The following is a 23,961-nucleotide window of genomic DNA, read 5'->3' as shown; positions in this document are numbered from 1 at the left end:
CTGCGTGACGCATACCACTCAATCTCTGCCAGGCATACAAACAAACAAGCAAACACACACACACACACACACACACACACACACACACACACACACACACACACACAGTGTCTGCATCACCACTCTTAATGCATCCCAAACACAAGCTATCAGAGCTGCTTCAGTGCCAAAGTGGTGGTGTTTACCAAGGCAATTACAATACAAATAGAGTTGGAGGTGGTTAGGTGGAGGAGGAGGGGAGGAGGGCGAAGATAGGTATGAGAGGAGCACAGAGGGTAGGGAAAATGAAAAACCTTAAGGAAGGAGAGAGTGATCGCTTTCTCCAAAGCAAACATGGGCATGGGGGTTGGGGGTGCCGCCACTGACGTGGAAGATTAATTTTGCAATCAGGTGTATTTACTGTTTTATGTCAGAAGGAGTGTGTGACGGTGTTTATGCACCTGCAAGTGTGTGATTGCAAAAGTGGGGACCATATGTGAGAACTAATCTCACTCCAACAGGGCTGCTTTTGAACACAATGTTCCCCGTCCAATGGAGACAAACTGCGTATGTCCGTGTGTACCCAAAATATGTGTGTATAAGAGCATATAAATGTATGTACGCGTGTGAGTCTGTGTGCGTGCCTTTAAGGATCATTGGATATCTGCGCGTGTGTATGTGTGTGTCGCTGCAAGGCTGCGGGAAATCAATACACGTTATGACAGGAAAATGAAAGCGCTGCTGTGGGTTACAACTGAACACAGAGGGGGGATCGGAACACACACACCCACCAACACACACACACACACATATACAATCACACGCACATATATATTGCCCAGCTGCCTGCTTGTGATGTGGGTTTGTTGAATAGAAGAGGGAGGCATTCCATTAGAGCTATAGACACACACATACACACACTTTAGGAATACACACAGCAATGAATTCTCATGCACAGACTACACAGCAGCAACATGCTCTCCGATTAAACAACACAAATACCCGTGCACACACACAAACTCTCTCTCTCACACACACACATATACACATAAATACAGAGTTGCCGGACAAAGCCACAGTGGCATTGTGAGATTGGGGTCCCCCTGTGTGACAGAGTGTGAATTTAAATAAGGCAAGTCCATTCAGGGCTATGAAAGGGGGTCTGGTGCTGGGACCCTTCAGCCTAGTCAGTCCCTGCCTGGAGGGGGATGGGGAGCCCATTTCGCTCTCTGCCTGCCTAGCAGGCTCCCTTGTGGGGCAGCGATGCAGCCGCAGTGCTAGGAAGCTTGGAGGAATCAACCCCCGTGGTAACCATATAAGAATTAATCAAAACAGAAGACAAACGCACTTCGATTGTTGTGAAAGTGTGTGTGTCTGTTCTGGCTTTCGTGCCACAGAACCCTGGAGGAGCGACGGTGATGGTGGGTGATCAGTTGTGCTGAGTAGTGTCAGCGGGCCCAAGGAAACGCTGAATGTGACATGAGGCCAGCGGGGCTGACAGATGAGTCACACCCCTGCACACACACGCAGACACAAATACACAGAGGACCATTTATTAAAGACTGCCACAGTACAATAGGGCAACCAGGAAACCAAAACACTGGACCTGATGTGTGTGTGTGTGTGTGTGTGTGTGTGTGTGTGTGTGTGTGTGTTTGTGCGCACAGCATGCGCGTGTGTGGTGTATTCTTGCGCACATGTGAAGGGAAAGAGTCTCACAGCGTTGATGGTATCACACTCTGAGAACAAAGATCCCTCTGTAGTGCTACTGTGAACCCCTTCTCTATGTGTGTGCCCGTGTGCGAGTGAGGGCTTTGCATTATTCTGTGTGTATACCTTAATATTACAGCTTCTATAATATTTTATGTCATTATAAATCATAATTCAAACAATAACATCTTTTTTTACAACTTAGATCTTATTTTGAACTTGCTGTGCATGCGTCTTATTGGTAGACCAAGTCAAAACAGATGACAAATGATTGGACAGACATTAACAAACCAACAATGTGGCCACGTTATTAAAGTCTGATCTGATCTGCTAAATGTTTCATTTAGATAGTTTTGGACAACACATCTCATCATTGTGCCTGAAAACATCATTTGTAGTTGAATATTGTTGTGGTCAAACAAGATTTTGGAATATTTTTGTGAATCTTAACTCTTTTGTACAGACGTTATTCCCTCTTGTTTAAGCATAAATATATAACTAAGAGAATTTTGCCCCAAAAGATCACCTTCAGCCAAGAAAGAAAGTGGTGGCACTCAGTGTAATAAAAGTTTAATTTGCCAGATTCCTGTATCTGTGACTCCTGGCCCAGTTGAAGCGCTGGAAAGAAAGAGGGCTTCAACTCAACTCCTAAATCAAGAAAGTGGTCTCGATCATGGGTGTCAAACATGCAGCCCTCAAAGAGCCAAAGCACAGCCCGCTGGAATTTTTTTTTTTTTGCTAAATGTGAAAATTGCAGAAAAGGAGGGCATCATGTTTGACCTTTTCAATGAATTTTGCACCAGGAAGCATTGCATGTCGCTAAGAATAGATCGTGTACTGAACCGGGACCTGAAACGCTACATTCACCCAATGCAGAGGCCTAAGTAACTGTCAGTTTGACATGATTCCTATTAACAAAGACACTGCACATGTAATGCTACAATTAAAGTAAGGGAGTTTTACATACATATATTATGATGAGTATATGTGCATGTTTGATTTAACTGGTCCGGGCTGTTTGAGCTTTATGTACTAAAATTAGTTTGACATCCCAGTCTTGGTTTCCTGCATGAACTGTTAACTTGTTTAAAAAATGTGTGACTGCCTGATTACTCTTTTTTTGATCCCTGATCTCATCAAATCCTTCAGTTTTTAACCATAAAAAAATGTTCAAAAGCAATAAAACCTGACTTTAGTTAAGATGCGTTAAATTGCAATTCTCCTTTAAGTGAGTTTGTGCCAATAAACACCGTGACTTGTGTGCAGAGCTGGACGCAGGGATGGCTGAGGTCTTTAATCGAGCTATTCTGTCACACTCCGATTCCATTAGCTTCCCGGGACTCTGCTAAGAGATTTAATTCCATTGTGGGAATAAGAGACAGAATGGGACAGGGCAGGAATGGACACGTTAATTATGATTTGACTCAGAGGTCAACTTGCACGGACTCCCCAGCGCTTCACAAGCAGAAAAGATTTGAATGATTGAATGAAAAAATTTGAATGATTTTCATGATACTTTTGTCTAATACATAATTTAGTCCCAGTTCAGTCCAGAGGAATGGCCACACACACACACAGAGCCAAGCATCCCCACGTGGGGGGCTGTAGACACACAGACTCCACCCCCACAGTGTCAACCTCTTTTACCCAGGTTAGGATGTTACCATGGGAACCAAACAGTGAACCCCCATTTCTCTCTCTCAGTTTCCTCTCTCTGTGTCTTCTTATTCATCTCTGTCTCTTAAGTTTGGCTCTGCCACCGCAGCTTCACCCTTTCAAAACAAGAGCCCGGTCACTTGCCAAGTTGTTTACTACCAATCCAAATGTGATGTTTCGGCCGTTCGACAGACAGCGAGAGAAAAAGTGACCCTAATCGCAGCGTCCTTCTCTGGCACAATTATCTTCTCACGCCGACATCCATCCCTCCCTCCTTCCCTCCCTCCTTCCCTCTATCTGTCCTCTATCTTTCCGTCTCTTCTCCATCGCTCCCTCACTCCTTTTGCGGTCGAACATAATTTGAGTGCAATTAACTTCCCTTAAAAGCCCAGGCTGCTTTAAACGCTGTGAATTAGAGGGGAGGCAGACGCAGGGAGATCGTGAAGAGGTGGGGGAGACAGAAGGGGAGGCGAGGGAAGACGAAAGCAATGAAAGAAATGAGGGGGAGAGTGAGAGGGAGAGAGAGAGAGAACGAGCAAGTGGAGGCAGAATGAAAGTCAATGTCACCAGCGCCGGGGAGGGGAGAGGTGTGTTTGACCTCACTAGCCGAGACAGTAAAACACTTCAGCTGGCCCTGTTGCTGGCGCTGACTTGTCATTGCACTGTGCCTTGTGAAAAAGGCAGAGGGCGTTCTCCAGCTGCCCTGCACACCTGTTACAGGTTGATATTTTCTCCCCTTTTCTGTTTTATTAAACAAAAATAAAAGTAGAAAGTTAATTTCAGATAGGAAATTTTAAAAGATATCTCTGTCTTACCACAATCAAGTTATTTTCTTTACATTATTATTATTATTATTATTATTATTATTATTATTATTATTATTATTATTATTATTATTATGTTTAACTAACATGCAAAAGTAAAAACTGAACCAAAGTGCAAAAGATACTTTTGGACTAATTTATATTCTGCTGAACCTAATAAAATGTTTTTTTTTACATTATGTTCTTATTTGTTATTTTATAAAAACATTAATACTGTCTGCATGGTTGGGTGTGGTTTATTCTTGCCAGTGCAGAGCAGCATAATACAGAGTGTGTCAGAGGTTTAAAAAATGTATATAAACCTCCAAAAAGCCTTGAATTACTTTAAACAAACAGCACACCATCACACTACACCGCCTGGACTAACCTGTTTAACCTTGCCTGTCCAACAGGAAGACTGCTTTGGTTTCACCTGTAGAATCTGGTTAAACTGTCAGTTTGCTTGATTGCAGATCTGCCACTAAGTTTAAGTAGATTCTTATCACAAGCAATAGAAAGCTTAGGAATAGGAATCAGGCTTCCTGGATTTTTTTCAAAGGAAGTGTAGTATGGGGGAAAAAACTGTCCCTGGTAGCAAAATTTACTTAATACAGAGGCTTTGAAATATAAATGATGTCAAATAGTCCTTGAATATGCTGTGCAAACAGGTGCACAAATACCAAATACAGCATGGGTCATTTTACCTTCCCTGCCTTCAGCCTTTCCTTTTCCTTTGCTCCTTTCCTTCCATACTCTGTCTCTTTCTCTCTCTCCTCCTTCTCTCCCGCTCTCTCCTGCTCTCTCAATCTCTCTCTTTCTCTCTGTGAAGGTCATGCAATTGATTTTCCTCTGTCTATTCATTTTTCAAGACTGGCTTTGAAACGTGGGAAGCAGACAAAAGCCACTCCGGCCCCTCCCCTGCGCTCCATCCCTCTCCTCTCCTCCACCCTCCACCTTCCTTCCCTCTCCGCTGCCCATCCAAAAACCCCGGACAAGAGGGAATGTGGAGGAATGCAACCCCCACCCCCCAACACACCCCATCCCAATTTCCTCACACTCTTCTCCTTCTTCCTTCCTCCTCTCTTTCTGTCTTTATTCCTCCTACATTTGTTCCTTCCCCTGCTCTCTGGCCTCCGCTCCCTTTCAGCCAGATCTCTGACCACATTCCACTAACGGAATTAAAGTCATGCATCACACTTAAAACCCTGCCAATGCATTGTGGGTAGACTTGTTCAAACTGATGTCCAAATTAGCATTGCATTTTCAATATAGGCCCTGTGGAGACTGTGTGACCTGCTTGTAAGAAATCTCCAAATATTTAATTAAATACTTAACATATCAGATGTTGACCCAGTGGTAAGAATGTGAAAGATAATTCACAATTTTCTCGACCTTCACATAGCAGCTTCCGCGGGGGCTCTATATATTTATCGTTGTGGCTCACATTTGTACGAGAAGTGCCTCTCGTTGTAGCGTAAACCGCACACCTCACATCTTTTCAGCGCACTTCCACTTTGTACACAGGGCAAGAAGCACTACTACCTGCGCACCAACTATGCTGAACAGGAGGTATTTTCTATCAAGGCCAAGAAAAGTCAGGAATACAGAGGAAAAACAATTCGCAATTCATCCGTAGAGTCAAGGCTGCGGCTGTGTGTATGGGTGCTAGTATATGAATATCACTCAGACAATCAGATTGTCCTGCGCAGAAAGGATGATGAGATATTGATGTACAACAATGGGCTGATGCATAGGAATACATGTTTTCACACACTATGACTGTAGATTAGACTCAAGTTGTAACAGGATGCAGTTCAAAGTTCTTTAAAAGCAATATGTTGGCTTTGAGGTCATCCATGCTATTAAGTGGTCAGATATATACCATATCTAATCTTTAAAGCCGTCCTACATTGCCCCTTAGGGCCCAGAAGTCACCATGTGCAACTTGTCTGTATGTACAGCCTGGTTCTACTGGAGGTTTCTTCATGTTAAAAGGGAGTTCTTCCTTCCCACTGTCGCCAAGTGCTTACATTTAGAGGGTCGTCTGATTGTTGGGGTTTCCTCTGGATTATTGTAGGGTTTGTATCACACAAGCACTGGCAATTTGAAAGCTACAACTATGACAAAAATGTACTTAGACCATATTAGAAGTTAATTTTTTTTCTAATTCAGCTATCTCGTGAATACTCATTTTCCTTTATGGCCATGTATACATCAGTAACTTATTTTATTTGCATGTTGACTTTAAATCTGGTATATCGTTGTTTTACTTTTGAGTTTCATAACATAACATAACATGAGTTACATAACATTTTTGCAGTGCTTAACACCTTTTTAAGCTGTTTTGATTTCTTTGTTAGTCTCCGTATACTGTAAGCCTCAGTGTAGCTTCACTGACGATTATATGATGGCCTACAGTTTGTGATGTTATTGTGTCTCTGGTGGTTTTTATGTTTGGCTTCTGGTAAGAATTCAGTGTTGAAATATCCTGTGTTCTATCCACGTTTTGTGTGTTACTTGTAGTAGCTGTTGTAGTAATCATCACCCCCATGTTTCCATTTGTGCCTTCTTCTGTCTCGTTTCTATCTTCACGCTCTGGTCACTTTGCGTTTTCTTGTCTTGTACATCTTCTTAAGTGTTAGTATTCATATCTCTATCAGTCTCTTTTGGTTATTTTCTGTTTTACTTTGAAAGGCAGGTTTGCATCCTGTGTTCGTTTTGTTTCCTGTCTTCACCTGTGTGTGATTACTTTCACCTGTGCCTCATTACCTTCCACTCTGTCATTTCCCTGTCAGCATTCTGTGTATAAACAATCCTGCTTGCCCTTGTTTGTTTTGTTCCCAGAGTGGGTTCCTCATGTGCAGCCAAGTGGTTTTCCCCTTGCCGTGTGTAGAAGGCTGCTGGCGCCCGAGGAATTTATTTCTGAACTTGATACAGCATTAAAAGCTTGATTTTGTTAAGTCGTTTTGCTTCCAAGCTCCCATATTTGGCTCGACACCTCTACACTCGATATCGCTCGCAGTGAGGCCTTGGATTTTGGCATTCATGTGGATGTTTTACACCTACCAACACCTAAACATTGTTGGAAGTCAAGCTGATCAAGAAGGGTTTGAAACCGAGGGAATGACTCATCTTCCAAGCTGCCCAGTTCCCAACCTTTTAGCACACCAACAGATACAAGCACAATCCTCAACCCACAGACCCAAAGGGATCCACTGACAACATCTGAGGTCTCAGGTCATGTACAGGTCCTGTTTCCATCTTCCTGTGGGACCTACAATATTAGCCTGTGGGTGATTTGTTTATATAAAACTTCCCATTGATGCTTATATCTTAATTCTTTCATAATGGAATCCGTCTTTAACGCTACACCTTAAGTCTCCGAGCAAAAAAGAAGACATTACATGAGTGTTTTCATGTGGTGAGCGATGTTCCAGATGAAAACCGCATTGACCTTAAAGATACTTTAAGCTTCTCCCTCTTTTCCCACGGGGTCACAGTAGATGGATCCACATGTTTGATCTGGCACAGATTTTGACACCAGATGCCTTTCCTGATATAACCATCCCATTTATCGAGACTTATGACCGACGTTAGCAGCAGGCTAGCTCTTAACACCCTGAGGCTGCGGTTGTGTCTTTCACAAGTAAGGCGAAGGTGTTAACAAACTACACCATGGAACCACGGAAAACCACACTGATCTTAATGTGTAAAAATTTCTATGATGCCCCCAAAGGATACTGGGAAAAGAACTGGTTTGGTATTTTTTACTATAACGTCACACTCAGACCGCACTGGTAGCATTACTGGTACTCACCCCATCAGGAAATGCAGTGCATAATGTGGGTAAAGCACACCACATGCAGTCTCACAGAAACATGCTGTTAATACGACAGGTTTTTTTTGTTCACATTTCCTCAAATTTACCAGGAACAGGCACAAAGGTGGACACACACACACACACGTCTATTTGCACTGTAGCTGCATCATTTCCCCTCAGTAATAGTAGCAATTAGACAGGCTATATAATTACACTGTCCTCGTTATATAGTTAATTTCAGTAATTACAAATTGCACCAATAGTTTCCTCCCTCTTTTTTTATTATCTACCCCCTCTCCTTCTCTTTCTCCCTCCTAATAGACACACACTCACAGACACACGCAAACACACAGTTGCGTGTCCCTAACTTAAGAGGACATCAATTTGACTTACAATAATTACCTGGAGTCTTGATCTGAGCTTAACCACTACCACTACTGCTACTACTCATCTAATCACAACCTGAAACCTGAACCTGACCTCCCCCTTAAATGGGTCTTCACTTTAAAATGACTATTATAGGGACTTTGCTTTTTTTCCACATAAGGAAAACATGTTTTTGGAGTTTTGTCTATAATATGAGTAATATTTATGTGCCTACACACACAAAAAACATAGATTTTATTCATACTCACTCTTGTCTATGTAAAATACTTGTATGATTATTTGCATGTGTGTTACAGGGGAAAAAAGAAAACGCATGAGCTTGTTTGCACGCATAGACAGTGGCAGTAATTACTATTGTTAATAGGAGGCTGGATCAATACCCCAGTCCGAACTGAATTTTTGTGGCGTGGGGTGTCACTGTGGGTAGGAGTACGTAGGCAGAACAGACAGCTGAGGTCTGCTTCTGATTGAAACAGAGAAGTGAGTCGAAATATGAATTTTAGTGGTTTGCGTCCTTTGGCAACAAAGCAGCATATTTATCTCTGCTATATAATTTTCATATTGGCTGAAATGTAGGAATCATTGGCTGAAAGTGTTCCACATATGCGTGTTTAATTTAATCCTGCATATTTGCACATTGCTTTTGTCAAGGTTGAATTTTGTGAACAGATAACAACAACCTACTCGTGACATACCCAGAAAAAGTGTCAACACTTAACCAGTCATAGAGATATTTTCTGTTACCAGGATGTTTTTTTAAAATAAAATTTTAATTCAAGGACAAGACCCTCAAAAAGGCCTTAAAAATGTGTTATCTAGATTATCATATTTTAGGCAATTATTCACTAGTATGTCACTACTAGGGCATTTTGTTACTCAGCTGGAAAGCATAATACTTTTCCAATCCCATCCCAGGCTCTGAGAAAATGTTAACTTTGGTAAGAAGAGAAAAAGGAAAAGTACTGAGTCTACAGCTCTAAAACTCATTCAGTCTGGGACAAATACGATATCTTAATGCAAACACACTACTGCTACATTTGATGTTAAAGTCAAATAAACATAAAAAGTTGTTTTTAAGTTACATTTTTAAAAATGGTGCACCAGAATTTGCTTCATTTTCAATGTAAAACCCACATTTAGAAGGTTTAGATCATTGTACATATTTCTTTTAGTTGAAAACATAAAACCTAAATTTTCTTCGTCATCTTCTTTGTAATATCTCAGTCACAAAAACTTTTCTTTTCATGTGATTGCTTGTTTCTTGCTCACCTTTGCCGCAGTTGCTGTCTCCCTCCAGCAGAGGGCTCCAGGGTGGGTCCCCCTGACTGGCAAAGGTCCGCATGTGCAGGTAGCTGATGGTCAACCGGATGACCGAAGCTTTGTCCAGTTGGCTTGTGATGGCCCCGGGCAGTGGCAGCATCTTGGCCAGCTCAAAGAACTCGAAGTTCTCCTTCCCCCGCCGAGAACGAGCCGCATTGCGAGATTTCTCTTTACGCAGGTTCTGGAGACTGAGATGTGGACAAGAAGTCGGTATGAGGACGAACGGGACAAGGGCGAAAGTGGTGCAGAGGGTGAAAGACAGAAGTAAAATGAAGGAACAGATAAACACAGGGAGAAAGGATCAGAGGGGCTCACAAATCTGAATCAGCGCGACGTAAGACAAGAAAAACTGATGGGCTATCGCTTAATGGCCATTTGCTGACCACCTGTTGATTGATTCGTGCTCTGTAAAAATGACCTCAGCATCAGTCTGAAAAACTCATTTCATAAATACACATAATGGGAATGGCTCCTGCAATTCAAGTGAAACAATCTCCATTCTGACCCATCTCTCGCAGATTGGCCTGGTAATTACAGACAAACTCGCTTCTTTTATCGGGCAGAGTCCTAATAATGCCATTTGCTCCAAAATCCATATGTGAACACATACACACAATTTCTCACTGCCTATTTTTTCTTACTCTCCCTCGCTCTCACCCTCTCCTCTCACCCTCTCCTCCCCCGCCCCAGCTCCCCCTCTCATCTGGTCCCGGGCTAGTGAGCTGAAGCCATGATTGAGGGATCAATAGGCGAGGGAGGGGCAGAGTGACAGAGGGGGGCCGGGGCTCAGGTAGCCTGTCTCTGTGATTGGGTATTGACTCTCCTCAATGGGGCCTGAGTGGTGGAATTATGTTGTCACAGCCACTTCACAATTTGTGTCGGTGCTGCGCTGGGATAAAGTGTGTGTATGTGTGTGTTAGAGACACAGAGAGAGAGAGAGGAGAACCAGCCATTCTCCCTCGTGTCTGTGTTGTTGATTTTCATCCGTAGACAGACCACCGGGTGGTGTGTGAGTGAGTGAGTGTGCGCGCATACACGTGCGACAGAAGAAAAGAACAAAGGAAAGACGTGCGCATATTGTGCTTACATATGTTTGTATCTTAATCAGCTGACACAGCTGTTGCATTTCTCCCTGTTAGGTTCTAATAAGTGAAATCAGTGTGTGTGTGTGTGTGTGTGTGTGTGTGTGTGTGTGTATGTGTGGACTCATGCTGCCAGCCTGTGTAACATCTCATTATTATACTGCCTCGACCCCGGCCACTGAGAACAATCAATACACACACATTGATTCTGCTTAGTTTTTATATCCGCCTGTAAATTACTTCCCATTAATAATTCCAGCCAAATTTACTTAATCTCCCACTAAGGGTGGGGGACTCGCAACTCTGACAGGATTGGCAGGTGAACAACAATACAGGTGATATGTAGCACTAAGGAGAAAAGCGTATGTTTCTGGATAATGTTTCGTTGATAAAAAAAAAGAAAAGAAAAGCTTCTTCAGACTGTCAGTGAGTGCAAGGGTGTTAATGCATGTATTCCATCTTGCAGAGATTAATTCATGGGCATGCACGTAGGCTTATACAGTTTCAGCCTGTGTGTGTGCATGTGTTTGTGTGAGAGATGTCTCACCAGGGCAGGGTGGGAGGCTTGGCCAGTAGTCCTTGCAGGAAATCCCACTCCACACTCACACATTTCCCCTCACTAACAAATGGCATGGTTGCCATCCTTCCTCCAATCACGTGCCCACGCCGCTGTTAACGAAGGCTTCGATTGGCTGAGGACGTGATGGACTCAGACCTGGAGATTCACAAAAAGAAAGGAGAGAAGTGACAAAGAGACAAATGGGGGTGAGAAAAAAGAGCCAAGAACGATACTATCAAGAACTGCCAATGAAAGCCGCAATATAAATCAGGAACTACAGGCAGGAAGACGCATGGCATTTTTGGGTTGTTTCCATCAAAATTGATGGTTTAATCCCCCTTTTTTTAAAGAAACACTAGAAAAACTCTTAAACCTGCTTTTAATTTTAAGAAAACAATGACACTTTATCTCTTTTTACAGTTTCCATTCAACACTTTTAATTTGACTTTTGACTATAATTTGCATCCAAAAGCTTGGGTGAAAATTGATCCCATCTTGTGATATCTTACTGAAGGCAAGAGTGATTAATTTAAAAGAAGGGAAGAAAGAGATTGAGGCAGAGTAATTAGGTACCGTGTATACTTCCCTACATAAAGGTCAGTGGCTGCTCCCAAGATAACAGACATAAGACAAAACACTAACCCTCCTTTGAAGTCACACTTACTCTGAAAATCACAGATCTCAAAATGTCTCCCTTCATCCCAGAGAGAATATTCAAACCTGTGTGTGACTCGCGTTTAAACCGAATATGTCTGAAGACAAAACACCCCGCCCGTCCCAGATCTTTTGCTGCGTTGTGCCAGCTTCTAACACCCTCCTGCAGTAAAAAATCACTTGCCAATATTCTTTCCTGTCCTCAAACAGAGCGCCGCTCCTCACCAGTTTCCCTCCCCTCTGTGCTGTGTTGACATTTAAAGGGCTGGTGTGGCCCCGAGCACCCCAGTGTCATGCCCTTGGGCCTGAGATGCCCTCTCTCTCTTTCGTTCTGCCTCTCACTCTCTCACTTCCTCTTTCTTTGGCCTGGCTGGGTCAGCACAATCATGTCAGTAGAGCTGTGCCAGGGCAAAAGAAAATGGATTATGTCTCGAGTTTGAGCATGGCTATGCTGACCTTGGCTAAGAGGGGTCAGCAGAAGCTCGGCAGGTTTGGCAGATATCATTTTGCAAATCTGGGCAAAAAGAGCCAACATTTAATGCATTTGGACAGAGTTCAAAGGCAGAGGAGTCAATAATCAGTTCAACAAAGGCGGAATAGTTGTTGAAAGGGAAGAGTGGGTCATCAACTTTAATAGTTTTACTCTGTATTTAGGCCGCAACAGTGAAGCAGAAATGTAAAACTTCTATTTCGAACATGCTCTGAGGTCAGTAATCCAAAGGAACTGAAGAGGTAGTTCTAGCAGGGAATATTTTGTTCACAATTATGCAATGAATGTACAAAAAGCATGCAGTAACAGTAAAGGAAAAGTAAGGAGATCGCTAGAATCAGCACGCTTTATCCTCCACTATGAATGCTTTACATCAAAATCCATGTAACTGCAGCTGAAATATTTCAAGCTGGATCAAACTGGGGACTGACCACCTGACTGTGGCTATAATTTATGAACTTTTATACCTGCAGATTGTTACTGCAGTCCAAGATGAAGCAGAGAAGGGCAATCTTATCTGTATTTATTAAGGACATGGAAGAATAAACTGGTGCTGTTCATACATTAGTGCACTCCTAATGTTAAATGCTCTAGCTCTTCAGAGTTCTTTTATGTGAAATCCAGACAATTTGCCTACAAATTGATTGCCTGTTAAGTAAATTTAAATCAGCAGGAAAGCAATAAAGCTGCAAATTGAATGAGTTTGGTTAATTTTCCAGATTCAACATCTTCCCTGGGTATTCGAATTGGCAGAATATTCCTAGCCTTAAGTTTTAAGGCTCGGGCTTTACTCCAACATAGGTAACCTACAGTATGTGTGTGTGTATGTGTATATATATATATATATAGATATAGATATATAGATATATAGATAGATAGATAGATAGATAGATAGATAGATAGATAGATAGATAGATAGATAGATAGATAGATAGATAGATAGATACTAAAGTTACCAGCCTGCAACATTGACAGTCTTTTCCAAGAGTCTGCTGGAGAGAAGACAGGGTCGAGCAGAGGGCATTGCACCTCTGTCTAACAACTTCACCTTTGTCACCTTCTCCACCTCGCCAGGATAAATGCACTACATGCCAAATTGGGCTGTGTACAGTAGGACAAAGAGATCAAAAGGAGACACAGACAGGAAGCAATTTACTCTCAATTTTTCACCACGCACACAGGCGGAAGCCTCTCTTCAACCTATACCTGTATGTTTATCTCTTAATTGACCCTATCTGTGCTTATCTAATCTCTCCTTTCATCTTTCTGTCTCAAACTATCTCTCCATCTCTGTCTCTCTCTCTCTCTCTATCTGGGCAGACACACAGGGGCGTAATGGACAGGGACCTCCACAGTATTTATTCAATCAGCCTCATAACCTTGTCGCTGGTTGGTCGGCCCATTAATGCACTCACCCAAATAGACCCCGCCACTTTGACTGCTAATGCTCCAGCTAGCTAGCAGCACAACAGGCTTCTGAATGTCAGATGTGTCATCTAGGCGGAGAGTGTGAAACAACCCCACTCGAGAGAAGCGAGTCAACTTATTCTGTCATGGCACAGTGGGAAATTTATGAAAAAGAAAAGTGTAACTTCTGAAAGCACTGGAAGTAACAAAAATAAAAAAAATAAAAAAATAAAATACTGTGCCCACAGCTGTAGAGATCAACTTGTATCAAGTGTGACCGCAGGTGTTCACAATGTTGCTGCAGTGCTCCATATTCATAAGTGTGGTGCATGTGTGCCAGCCTGAGTGTGTGCGTTTGAGACCCCTACCCTATAGAGCCGTGCACTCTTGGCTCAGCCTCAGCAGCAACAGAAGAGGAGGGCACTGCGGCGAGCGCTCACAGCCGCTGTTTGCAGTGCGCTTCTCTCTGGCTGCTTGCTTGGCTCTTGCTCTGTTTATTTTCAGCAGGGACGTTTAATTAGGGCCTCCAGCTGTCAGAGGTTCGTTAGCGTGCCCCTCCTTTCCCCGGGCCGCCCCTCCCCACGGGGAGTCAGGGGCATCAGGCAAATGAACACATTTAAGTCAAACAGCACGCCGACAGACAATAGCTCCACTGCCATGCCACCAGCTCCCCTAGGTAGAGACATGGTTGTTTTATGCCTCATCTCCCCAACCCCTGGGGCCCAATACAGAGGCTGGCCAAGACTGCCAATGTGGAGGCAGAGGAGTTCTCATTGCCCACTAGAGACTACATGCACACTGCACTCATGTAAAAAGGGGAAGAGCAGGACCGAGCCTGTGCGATTTATAGTTTACAATAAAAACAACAGTTTCAGAGGATTTTTCACAAATTTTGGGGATTAAAAAATATCAAAGACATATGTAAAATGTTGCTTTAAGGGTTGTATACATTAACAACACAGCAAAGAATTATTTTAGAAGAATTGTTTGCTCTGTACAGCAGAATAATGGTGACCTTCGCAAACAATCAAAGTCACACTCTGGGCTCCCTCCCTAGCTGGGCTGCGAGGACGTTAGTGTGTGTGAGACCCTCCCTTTGAAACCTTTGGACCTCCCTGTGTTTATAAGGAGACAAGAGTCAGTGGGAAAGTGGGAGTGTAACCCAGAGTGTTCAGGCGGTGCACCGAAAAACTATTTTATTTGTGTTAATTACCTTACTTAAGTGCAATTATTTTATTTCGGCTCAGAGTGAGAGTCTTTACTGCTGCTTTCCTGCTCTCTCTGCTGCTTTCTGTATCGCTGTGCGTGCTGTCTATTAAAAACGATGTTCTCATACAGCTACTGCATTCTCAGTTACATGTCAAGGCAAATAAAATTCTGCCTCACTCTGTTTGTTTGTCATGTTTTACAACTGTAATCAACTCATCTAAAGATGTGACTCGTCACCCTGGAACTCTGAAAATAGAGAAGGCGCTTTTTCATGCGCTAAATGATGTAAAAATATCTGGTAGAACCAAAACTAGATCTAACCAAGGAGTCTTGTTGTCTTAGCCATGGCTTTTGTTACCAACCAGTAGCTGAAAGAAAACTTACAGGAAAAAAAAAACTAGTTAAGTATAAAACAAGGACTCCTTAATGGGAGTAGAACCTCATTCTCCTCAATGAAAGTCTTACAGATTATGTGTATGATGCCGCTGTCCTAGTGCATCACGCAGAGGCTCTTAATGTTACTTTTTGCACTTTTAGATTTTTTTCTTTCGCCTAAAATAAGTGAAAAAACTGTATTATTTTTAGTACATTTTAGAGCAAATACTGATCGATGGCCTATTGCGAAGGTCAGGCTAATCAGGGCTGAGCCTGATTCACAAAATCTGCTAAATCCAAACAGAAAGTTTTACACATTTACATCAAGTAAACCTACAAAAGCTTTGTTGAACTTGCAACTATTCCTGTAATTTACAAATGATGGAAAATTCTGAAAGATGACAGCTCTCATCTGCCATGTGCTCACAAGTTATTTTTGTAAAGCTGTAAAAAGCCTGGTGTTGTCTTTCAACCTCTCGATCTCCTCCGTTTTCATGCCCACAGCTGAATAAAAGCTTCCCCCACTTAAATACAAAAAAAAAGGTTTTAACATTCAAGGCCCATTTAAGACATATGCAGTTCAGTTTTCAGTGCAATCAAAATTTAACTGATAATGCTTTCTTGACAGCTCTCCTCTGTTCTTCATTCATCCAAGTCTAAAGGTAAAAGTAAAGTATATACACAGCACAACAGTGATGAAGCATTGAATAAAATTTGATCAAATCGAGAACGTTCAATATCATGGAAGATGTAGAAAACACGGTTGGAAATAACATGAACAGAATATTTGATGCAGCTAGTTTTCTATCTTGCCTTTCATGTTGTTGAGTAGTTGTAAATGAGTGTCTGGAGTGTCTGGGGAGATGAAGTTTGGTATTCTGGTTGGAGGGCTGAAAACTACTTATCATGCATTACGGCCCTGGTTGGACCTCAGGATTTGGAAGTCAAAAGACTTTTTAATGTACAATTTTTCAGCTGCTGATCAATCGGCGGCTTCTGGACATGAAGATCTCTCTCCCTCCTCTCTCGCTCAGCATTCCATATTCCAAACTCGCTCGGCATTCTGCTTCCGTATCGGAGCTCCGGCTCCGATTGACCTTGACGACTCTGGATGATTCCCAACCCAAGGTTCTCTCCAACTCTCAAGGGCCTTGGCGTCTGCAGCTACCCCTCCCTCACACACACACACCCATCCACCAATTTTGCCTCTCCCATCATCCTCACCACACATCCCTCTCCTATAACCTCTCCTTTGCTCCTCCCTGGCCCTTGGCTGGATCATTAATTATCTAATGGAATCAATATGGCCTTAGATTGGACCAGTGTGACCCCGCCCGCCCCCAGGTATCTCTGCGTTGATGAGGAGGAAGAAAAAGTGTTTGGAACGGGTGTAAAGGAATGATAATAACGGCACCGTGTGTTCGTGAGAGTGAAACACCATCGTACACAGTGTGGACTGTCCCTAAACTGAACGAATACAGAATAAAGAGATCAGCAATAAATAAATGATTGGAGAGGGAGAGGGGGTGGATGGGGAAGGCATGGGGGGATGGAGAGAGCATACGTAGAGGCAGATAGAGGCAAATCAGACAGTCAGAGAGAGAGGGAGAGTAGTAGTGAAATGATAGACAAATAAAGAAAAAGATGGAAAAAAAAGGAGAGAGAAAGAGATTTACTAATGTTCACCCTAATCAATATCTTTGTCTTTCTCCTCTTTTATTGCAGAAGGCTTTGGTGAGCGCTCTTTGATGTCCACTCCTAACCGGTGTGGAGATACACAGAATCCAATCCATGCCTGTCATAATTACCGTCTGACTTGGCCCCAAGTGTACACAAAAGGAGTGCTTGACTGCACCTGCACTGTATCAAATATGAAGCTGAAGCTACTATTACACAGAAAACCATATTTACAGCAAAAATGATGTATCCCCTGCAGATTGCTCTGCAGATTTATTTATTTTTTCATCATACGAACTGAATGCAATCCCTTTCTTAGTAATTCAATTAATGAAAAAGACCCGCCGTCTGCTGAGTCCGAAGGTCTACAGTCATATTGCTATAGAAGCAACCACATATACAAGATAATCCAAATAGTGCATGAAAGTATGTTATGTTTCAAATACTTCAGTCCTACAGTAGGAGAAAAACAAGTTCTAGGGTTAGGCTTCCCTGTTGGTAAAAGTAGTCTGCATATGGCAGGAATAATATTTCAGTTCCAATTTAATACACTAGATATTTAAATAGTGCACCAGAGCAACTACAAAGTATTAACAGGAGTACAAAACATTAAAACATGGATATGGCTGAGGGGAAAATGCAGTAAAAAAATTGCATTAAGTAAGTTAGTTAAAATGTTCCGTCCATCATTAAGTTAACCATCTTTGACCTTTATGATTTATATGCTTCAAACAGAAACCCCCGAGCACAAGGTTAAATAATAAATGCAGTCTATTCTGGGGTTAAATGCTCCAACATTAATGCTAGGGAAGGCTTGAGGTGAAAAGTGAGACTTCAAATACTTTTTCTAAAAAGAATGTCAGTGTGCTCACATGTAAGGGGAATACTGATAACATTCCCACATATTGCAGCGTTTCCTATTTTTTTCAAGCGCTCCCAAAATCTAAGCTAATAGTGAGCGAACACCAAAAGGGAGAGAGAAGGCAGAAACTTCTCCCTCTCGCTGTGGAAGAGTCAGCCAAGTGGATGCAGCTCTCTATACGGCTGAAGATGGTAAATCCACTCCCGCAGGCAGAGACCACATCAGCACTGACCTCCAAATAACCACAGGCCAGAGAACAGCACACAGGGTCACTCAATCTCTCCAACACACACACACAAACAGCAATGTGTGTGCTCAAACCAGGACTTGAAAGCACACTCTAGCTCTGCACACCAGCACAGAGAAGTCCACATGCTAATATAGACACATCAATTAGCATGGTGCAAATGTCAGAGTTCAGAGCACCGTTGAACAAGATGTGTAGGTGTCTGGCAGTACACTTGGGGGAACCAGGATACCCGCCGGGCTCATGCTATATTTCCACACAGATGCGTTTTTTTTTTTTGTACATTTCCAGATATATTTTGCGTAAGTTCTACTTAAACTATAAAGTAGAGATTGTAAAGAAAAAGACACGAAAGAGTGAGGATTTACGCTCTGAAGCCCACACCTGATCTGGTATTCCATCTAGAGGGAAAGTGTCTGCAAACGTGGACATCCATACATTGTGTGCATATCACTAAATAACTGTGTCTGCGAGTGTTTGCGCACAAAAGAGTGGTGGATCCCTTCAGGCTGGTGTGTGAATGACAGCAGGGGTTATGTAAGGAGCCACAGCGGGGCCGGAGTGGACAGTCCGACCGGAGATCAGGTCAGCAGAGTGTGACACTAAACACATCTCTCTGACACTGCGCTGACACCCTCTGTCACAGACCCACACACTGTCTGTCAACGCTCTTCACACATACACTGGCACGCACGCACGACGGGAGCTGGAAGTGTGTGAGCGGCTGTCTGTCAACACGCCACACACTGACCACGTTGGTGTGTGTCTGTGTGTGGAAGAGAGCAACAGAGAGAGACAAAAATATCAAGAGAGGAATAGAAAGAGGAAGGGAGAGGCGAGGCGAGGTGTCTGTCTACCTGAGAACTTGTCAGTGAGTCAAAAAAAGTGGCTGCCTGCCTCTGTCTACTAACCAAGATAAATTCCTAAAATGCCTACCTGCTGTTGCGCTTCTGAAATGAGCAATTTTATCCACTCGTGTGATCATCGTTTATGCAAAGCGAACAAAGAAAAACATCAGAAATGCACGCCAGCCCTGATCTTTGATGAGCTGAAAAAGAGGTGATCTCAGAGCAGCCTTTATCACATTTCCCTGTTTCTTTTTTCTGCAGTCTTCAAACAGGGCTCTTACCAACATTTCCACTTTCACACAGTAATCCGAGTCAGCTTCTGTCACACAGTTGCCCTTTGGCATAAACTGCAGCTCCCTGAATGCAAAAGCCGAAGAAGAAACCTGCATCTGGGACTAATAAAAAAGGCCCGAAGGTAGGTCAGGACCAAAGCGTCCCGCACACGCAAGAAGTGAAACGGATGGGGAAGCTTGGTGGCTCAGTGGGTCGGGGTATAAACTGTACCGTGCTCATGCAATGACTCGGCCTGACCCTGCTTCATGTCAGTGTTCTGATCCAGTCTTTACTCATCTAATGCCGATTTTTTAAAAGTGGGGGGAAAAACTGAAAAATTACACCAGTGTGGACGGTAACTTTTTTTTTTTCTAACTGCTGGTAACATTTTGACACCCGAGTGAGGAAGTCTGCACTGAACGTACTTATTTGGTTGGATTTTATCTGCAGCACCTGCAATCTCAGCAGGTGTGGCTGCAAATGATGCTTTAGGTGGCGTACGAGACGGAGCAGAATTTATAACAAACACATGCCACTGATTTCAGAGTGATGCTGAAGGAGAGTATACAAAATAAGCACTCAAGGCAAATATCCGCATATGGAGGAGTGCAGACTTACAAACTGAATCTGGCAGGAAATCAAACAAATCCCATTTTTGCACTTGCCCGTCGACGCACATACTCATAAATGCGCATTTTTCTATTCTGGTAATCTGACTTTTTCTTCCAGTGACAAGCCTCTGAGCACAATAACAGAAAAAAAAATTATGAAAAAAGAAAAAAAAAACAAAACGAAAACACTCTGTGATAGTTTGTTATTTACTTTACAGCAGCAGTGAACACCGTGCGTTTGTCACAGTCATTCTGCCAATTTGGACCACCTGCTGCAAACACCCTGAAGGCAGCGAATGTTACCAAGCCAGTAAACTGTGACCAATTCTGCCTCTGCAGGTGGAGACGGGCAGGCAGCCGTTCACTCTGTGCCTCCATATCTCAAATGGCACGCACACACACGCGCGCAAACACACTCAAGCACAGGAAATCTGCAAAGAGGTGCACTCAGCACAAAACATAAACATGCGTAATTATTCGGCTTATCTGAAAAAATGAAGATTGGAGTGAAAATGCCTGCCAGCTTAACTGAACTGATGAAGAAGTTTGTTGGGAAGCGGTATGCTTGATGTGTATTAATATTATTCATAATAAATGTTATAAAGTTAGACTTTTAAAAAAAAAAGCATATTTCTGTGTTTTTCTTTTCTCTAACTAAATAGATTTAAACAAGCTGACACAGTACAAACAGACTCCAGTAAAAAAGGTTGAAAGGATACGGTCAGTTTTACCAATGTGTCCTTTTTCTATCTTTGTAATAACAACCACACTGATGATGGACTAATTTAGCAATATAAATGAAATCAACTAAAACATTTATCGCCCATTCTAAACGAGACTGGCTACAAATGTTATCACCATGGCTACCAAGCTTATCTTTCATCTAAAGGGGTGGAAAAGTACTTTTGAAGTAGATTTAACAAAATACAATAAAAGTTTGATCAAATTTAATCTTGTACAAATCATTTAAAAATCATAGCAAACACCAAACAAACAGATCAAAATTCAGTCATTTTAAACCAAATTATTAAATAAAAGGAGACACAGTTATTCCTTCTAGTCACAGAACTTTACAATGTGATCAGTGTGTGTGTGTGTGTGTGTGTGTGTGTGGTCATGCATGTGTATTCATTCTGACTGTAAGTTGTTAGGTCCATTATCTACTCACCTGACGGGCATTTCCAACATTCAATCCACCGCTGTCGACCTGATCCACTTTGTCTCCTTCTTCTTCCTCCTTCTCTTCTTCGTCTTCTTCTTCTCCTCCTCCTCCCTTTTGGTGCCCCTGCTTTGCCCTGGCAGTGCCCCCTCCCTCCACACCTCCACCAGCACCTCGAGCTTAAACACGGCAGGCAAACGCTGAGTGTGTGAGCCAAGGGGGCTGGGACAGGGGCAGCGGCAATCCCCTCACTTTCACAAAAGCCGTGGCCGTGCAGCCGGACACATCGTGGACTCCCGTTGCACGGAGAGTGTGTGTGTGTGTTTGTGAAAGAGGGAGAGAGCGAGAGCGCGAGAAGGAGAGGGAGAACGTGTGTCTGTGTGTGTTTGTGCGAAGTGGAGTGAGCTAGCTGATGTAGCTCTCCTCGGCTCTCAGACTCACTTCACTAACACTCTGCTCCGCTGCTTCTTTGAGATGGACTCGGATTAGGACACAGCCAGTGTGAGAATCTCTTTCTCTCTCTCTCACTCACTCTCTCTCCAGCCAGCATGCTCCCTCCCACCCTTCCTCTCTCCCGCTCACTCATTCATTCTCCTTGCTGAGCTTCTTTCTTTTCATTTCCTCTTGGGAAAGCCGTGCACACCAGTTGTCTCTGCCTTCAGCTGCTCCCTTTCTCTCCCTCCCTCTCTCTCTCTCTCTCTCTCTCTCTCTCTCTCTCTCTCAGTCACTAGTAAATATAAAAGGCATGCTTGTACAGCCCCTCGCCTCAGTCTCTCTCTGGCTGGCTCTCCCCCCCTAACTCGCTGTGTCTCATGCTTTCGTTTATCCCCACCTCCATGTGCCCCCCTCACTTTCTTTCTCACTGTCAAAGCTGCCTTTCAAATGCTGATTAGCAGCCAGAGTAAAAGAGGGAAAGAGAGACGGAAAGAGATGGAGAGAGGATGACTAAAACAAGTGGGAGATTCCATCACATCCAAACATATTGTAATGACTCCCCGTCCTGTACATACACAAACACACACACACACACACACATAAACTATCCTCAGCTGAACAATAAGTAGTACCCCAGAAATTGTAAGTAATTTTCTCCAATATTTCACTGTTTTACACTAAACTAAACATTTTTCTGATGTTTACTTTTGACGTGTTCAGCTTTCAATTTTTTCCATCTCTAAAATCACGGAAAACAAACAGCTTAGGTCCTAATCAATCAAAGCTGCCACAAGCGTGACATCACTATTTTTTAAGATAAGAGCTACCTTGGCTAAGGTTAGCGAAAGATCAAAGTTGTGTTTAAAAGTTTGACTTGTTAAAAGAAAGACACGAACAGAAACGACACGCTTTCCTGATCCTGCTATTCATCATCTGTAACTATGTTATCTACTTTCGCTTTGTCTTTTAAGACATAAACCTCATATCCTTTACTTCACACTGTGATTAACTGAGGTTATTTTAGGCAAGTCACCTTCAGTGACTAGCAGAACCATAACACTGTTGTGGAGAAAAGCAAAAAAGGATGTTTTTTGGAAAGAATAGTTTTTATGCATGTTGGAATGATTACTTTTTTTGTTTTCTGATTAACAAGACTTTGGAGAACAATTAAAAAAACCCCAAAGAATTAATATTGTAATAGCATAGGGTTAAGGTTAGGCTCAGGGATGATGACTTAGACCTTACATTTTGTAAACCTCCATAAAGTTCACAAACTAATGCACAAATGAGCTGCTAAGTTCAAAGTATTTACCTTGAAAGCATACTGGAAAGCATAAACTACAGTGAGTACAAAAAAATAATTATTAGAATGTAATGTGTTAAATTTGTTTAGATCACAGTAATAAGGAAGGATTGGTCTGTGTTTCAGTTTGGTTTAGCTGTGGCCTGAGAGTGTGTGTAATTGTTTAGAGAGAAAGGAATTTATGGACACTGGGGTCTGGTGTCATAAATAAAAGGAGTCAGGAAGCTACAGTTGGGGGTTGCTGATGCTTGTACCTTTAATAAAAACTCCTAATTGTTATAACTTAGAAGTAGGTTCGCAGGAGACTCTCCACCTGATCTGTAAATGTAAGACAACAAGAGGCCAACGACCCAGTGGATGCAGAGTGGTGGTCTCAATATTTGTAATATGTTAACTCTGTTTTGTATGTGGTCTAAAGGAATTTGGTGTAGCTTGGGTGAGGTTACTTTTATGACCCCCAGGAAGTCACGTACGCAGACACACACACACACACACACACACACACACACACACAGCGCTTAAACTGTTACACTCACACATCCACACGCACACTCACTCACGTGCACTCACACATACACACAGGTACGCACATACATTCACTCACGTGCACTCACATAGGCATACGCGTACGCGCACACACAGGCACTCACGTGCTCGTGCATACACACAGACACACAGAGTTTGCAGCACACCATGGGGGTTTTATGATGGGGTCGCTTCTATAAAGCTGGCTGTAACTAACAAAGGGGTGAAGATTTTGCAGAGGGACACCGGCCTCGTCTTCCCTTCTAGAAGATGCACGCTTAAATGAAGATGAATAAAGATGAATAAAGGTTTTGTGAAATGACTACTGAGTCCAGTGCCGTCTCTGGAAGCTTCGAGGAATAAAACAAACCGGGGTAAAACTGATTTTGCAACACTACATATTTAATCACATCTTACTCTACTAACACAGAGTAAGATGTCATTAAATATGTCTCTTGCAGGCACTCTTACTTGCAGAACTTCAGAAATATAAAAGTTTCTGGACCCTTTTAAACTCTAAAAGCTGTGATAATCACAAAAGAACCAATGATCATTTATTAATTTCACTCT

General features: G+C 42.6%; 1 protein-coding gene across 14 annotated transcripts in view; it reads right to left on the bottom strand.

Annotated features, from left to right (window-relative positions):
* npas1 (neuronal PAS domain protein 1) overlaps positions 1–23,961 on the bottom strand; it is a 66,828-nt gene that overhangs the window by 14,573 nt on the left and 28,294 nt on the right. For 8 of the 14 annotated variants that reach the window (XM_082503312.1, XM_082503315.1, XM_082503304.1 and 5 more), the window contains 3 exons: positions 21,138–21,307; positions 11,305–11,472; positions 9,625–9,863 (listed from right to left, as the gene is read on the bottom strand). In XM_082503312.1, the coding sequence (XP_082359438.1) occupies positions 9,625–9,863; positions 11,305–11,399 (334 nt within the window). In that variant the 5' untranslated portion in view covers positions 11,400–11,472; positions 21,138–21,307. The remainder of the gene's footprint in view (positions 1–9,624; positions 9,864–11,304; positions 11,473–21,137; positions 21,308–23,961) is intronic. The other 6 variants (XM_082503307.1, XM_082503308.1, XM_082503317.1 and 3 more) reach the window with 1 other exon arrangement.

This window comes from Aulonocara stuartgranti, assembly GCF_965226115.1.
Source record: "Aulonocara stuartgranti genome assembly, chromosome: 14".
Lineage (NCBI taxonomy): Eukaryota > Metazoa > Chordata > Actinopteri > Cichliformes > Cichlidae > Aulonocara > Aulonocara stuartgranti.
Note: the sequence above shows the minus strand (reverse complement) of the source record. Positions and strands in the feature narration are given on the sequence as shown.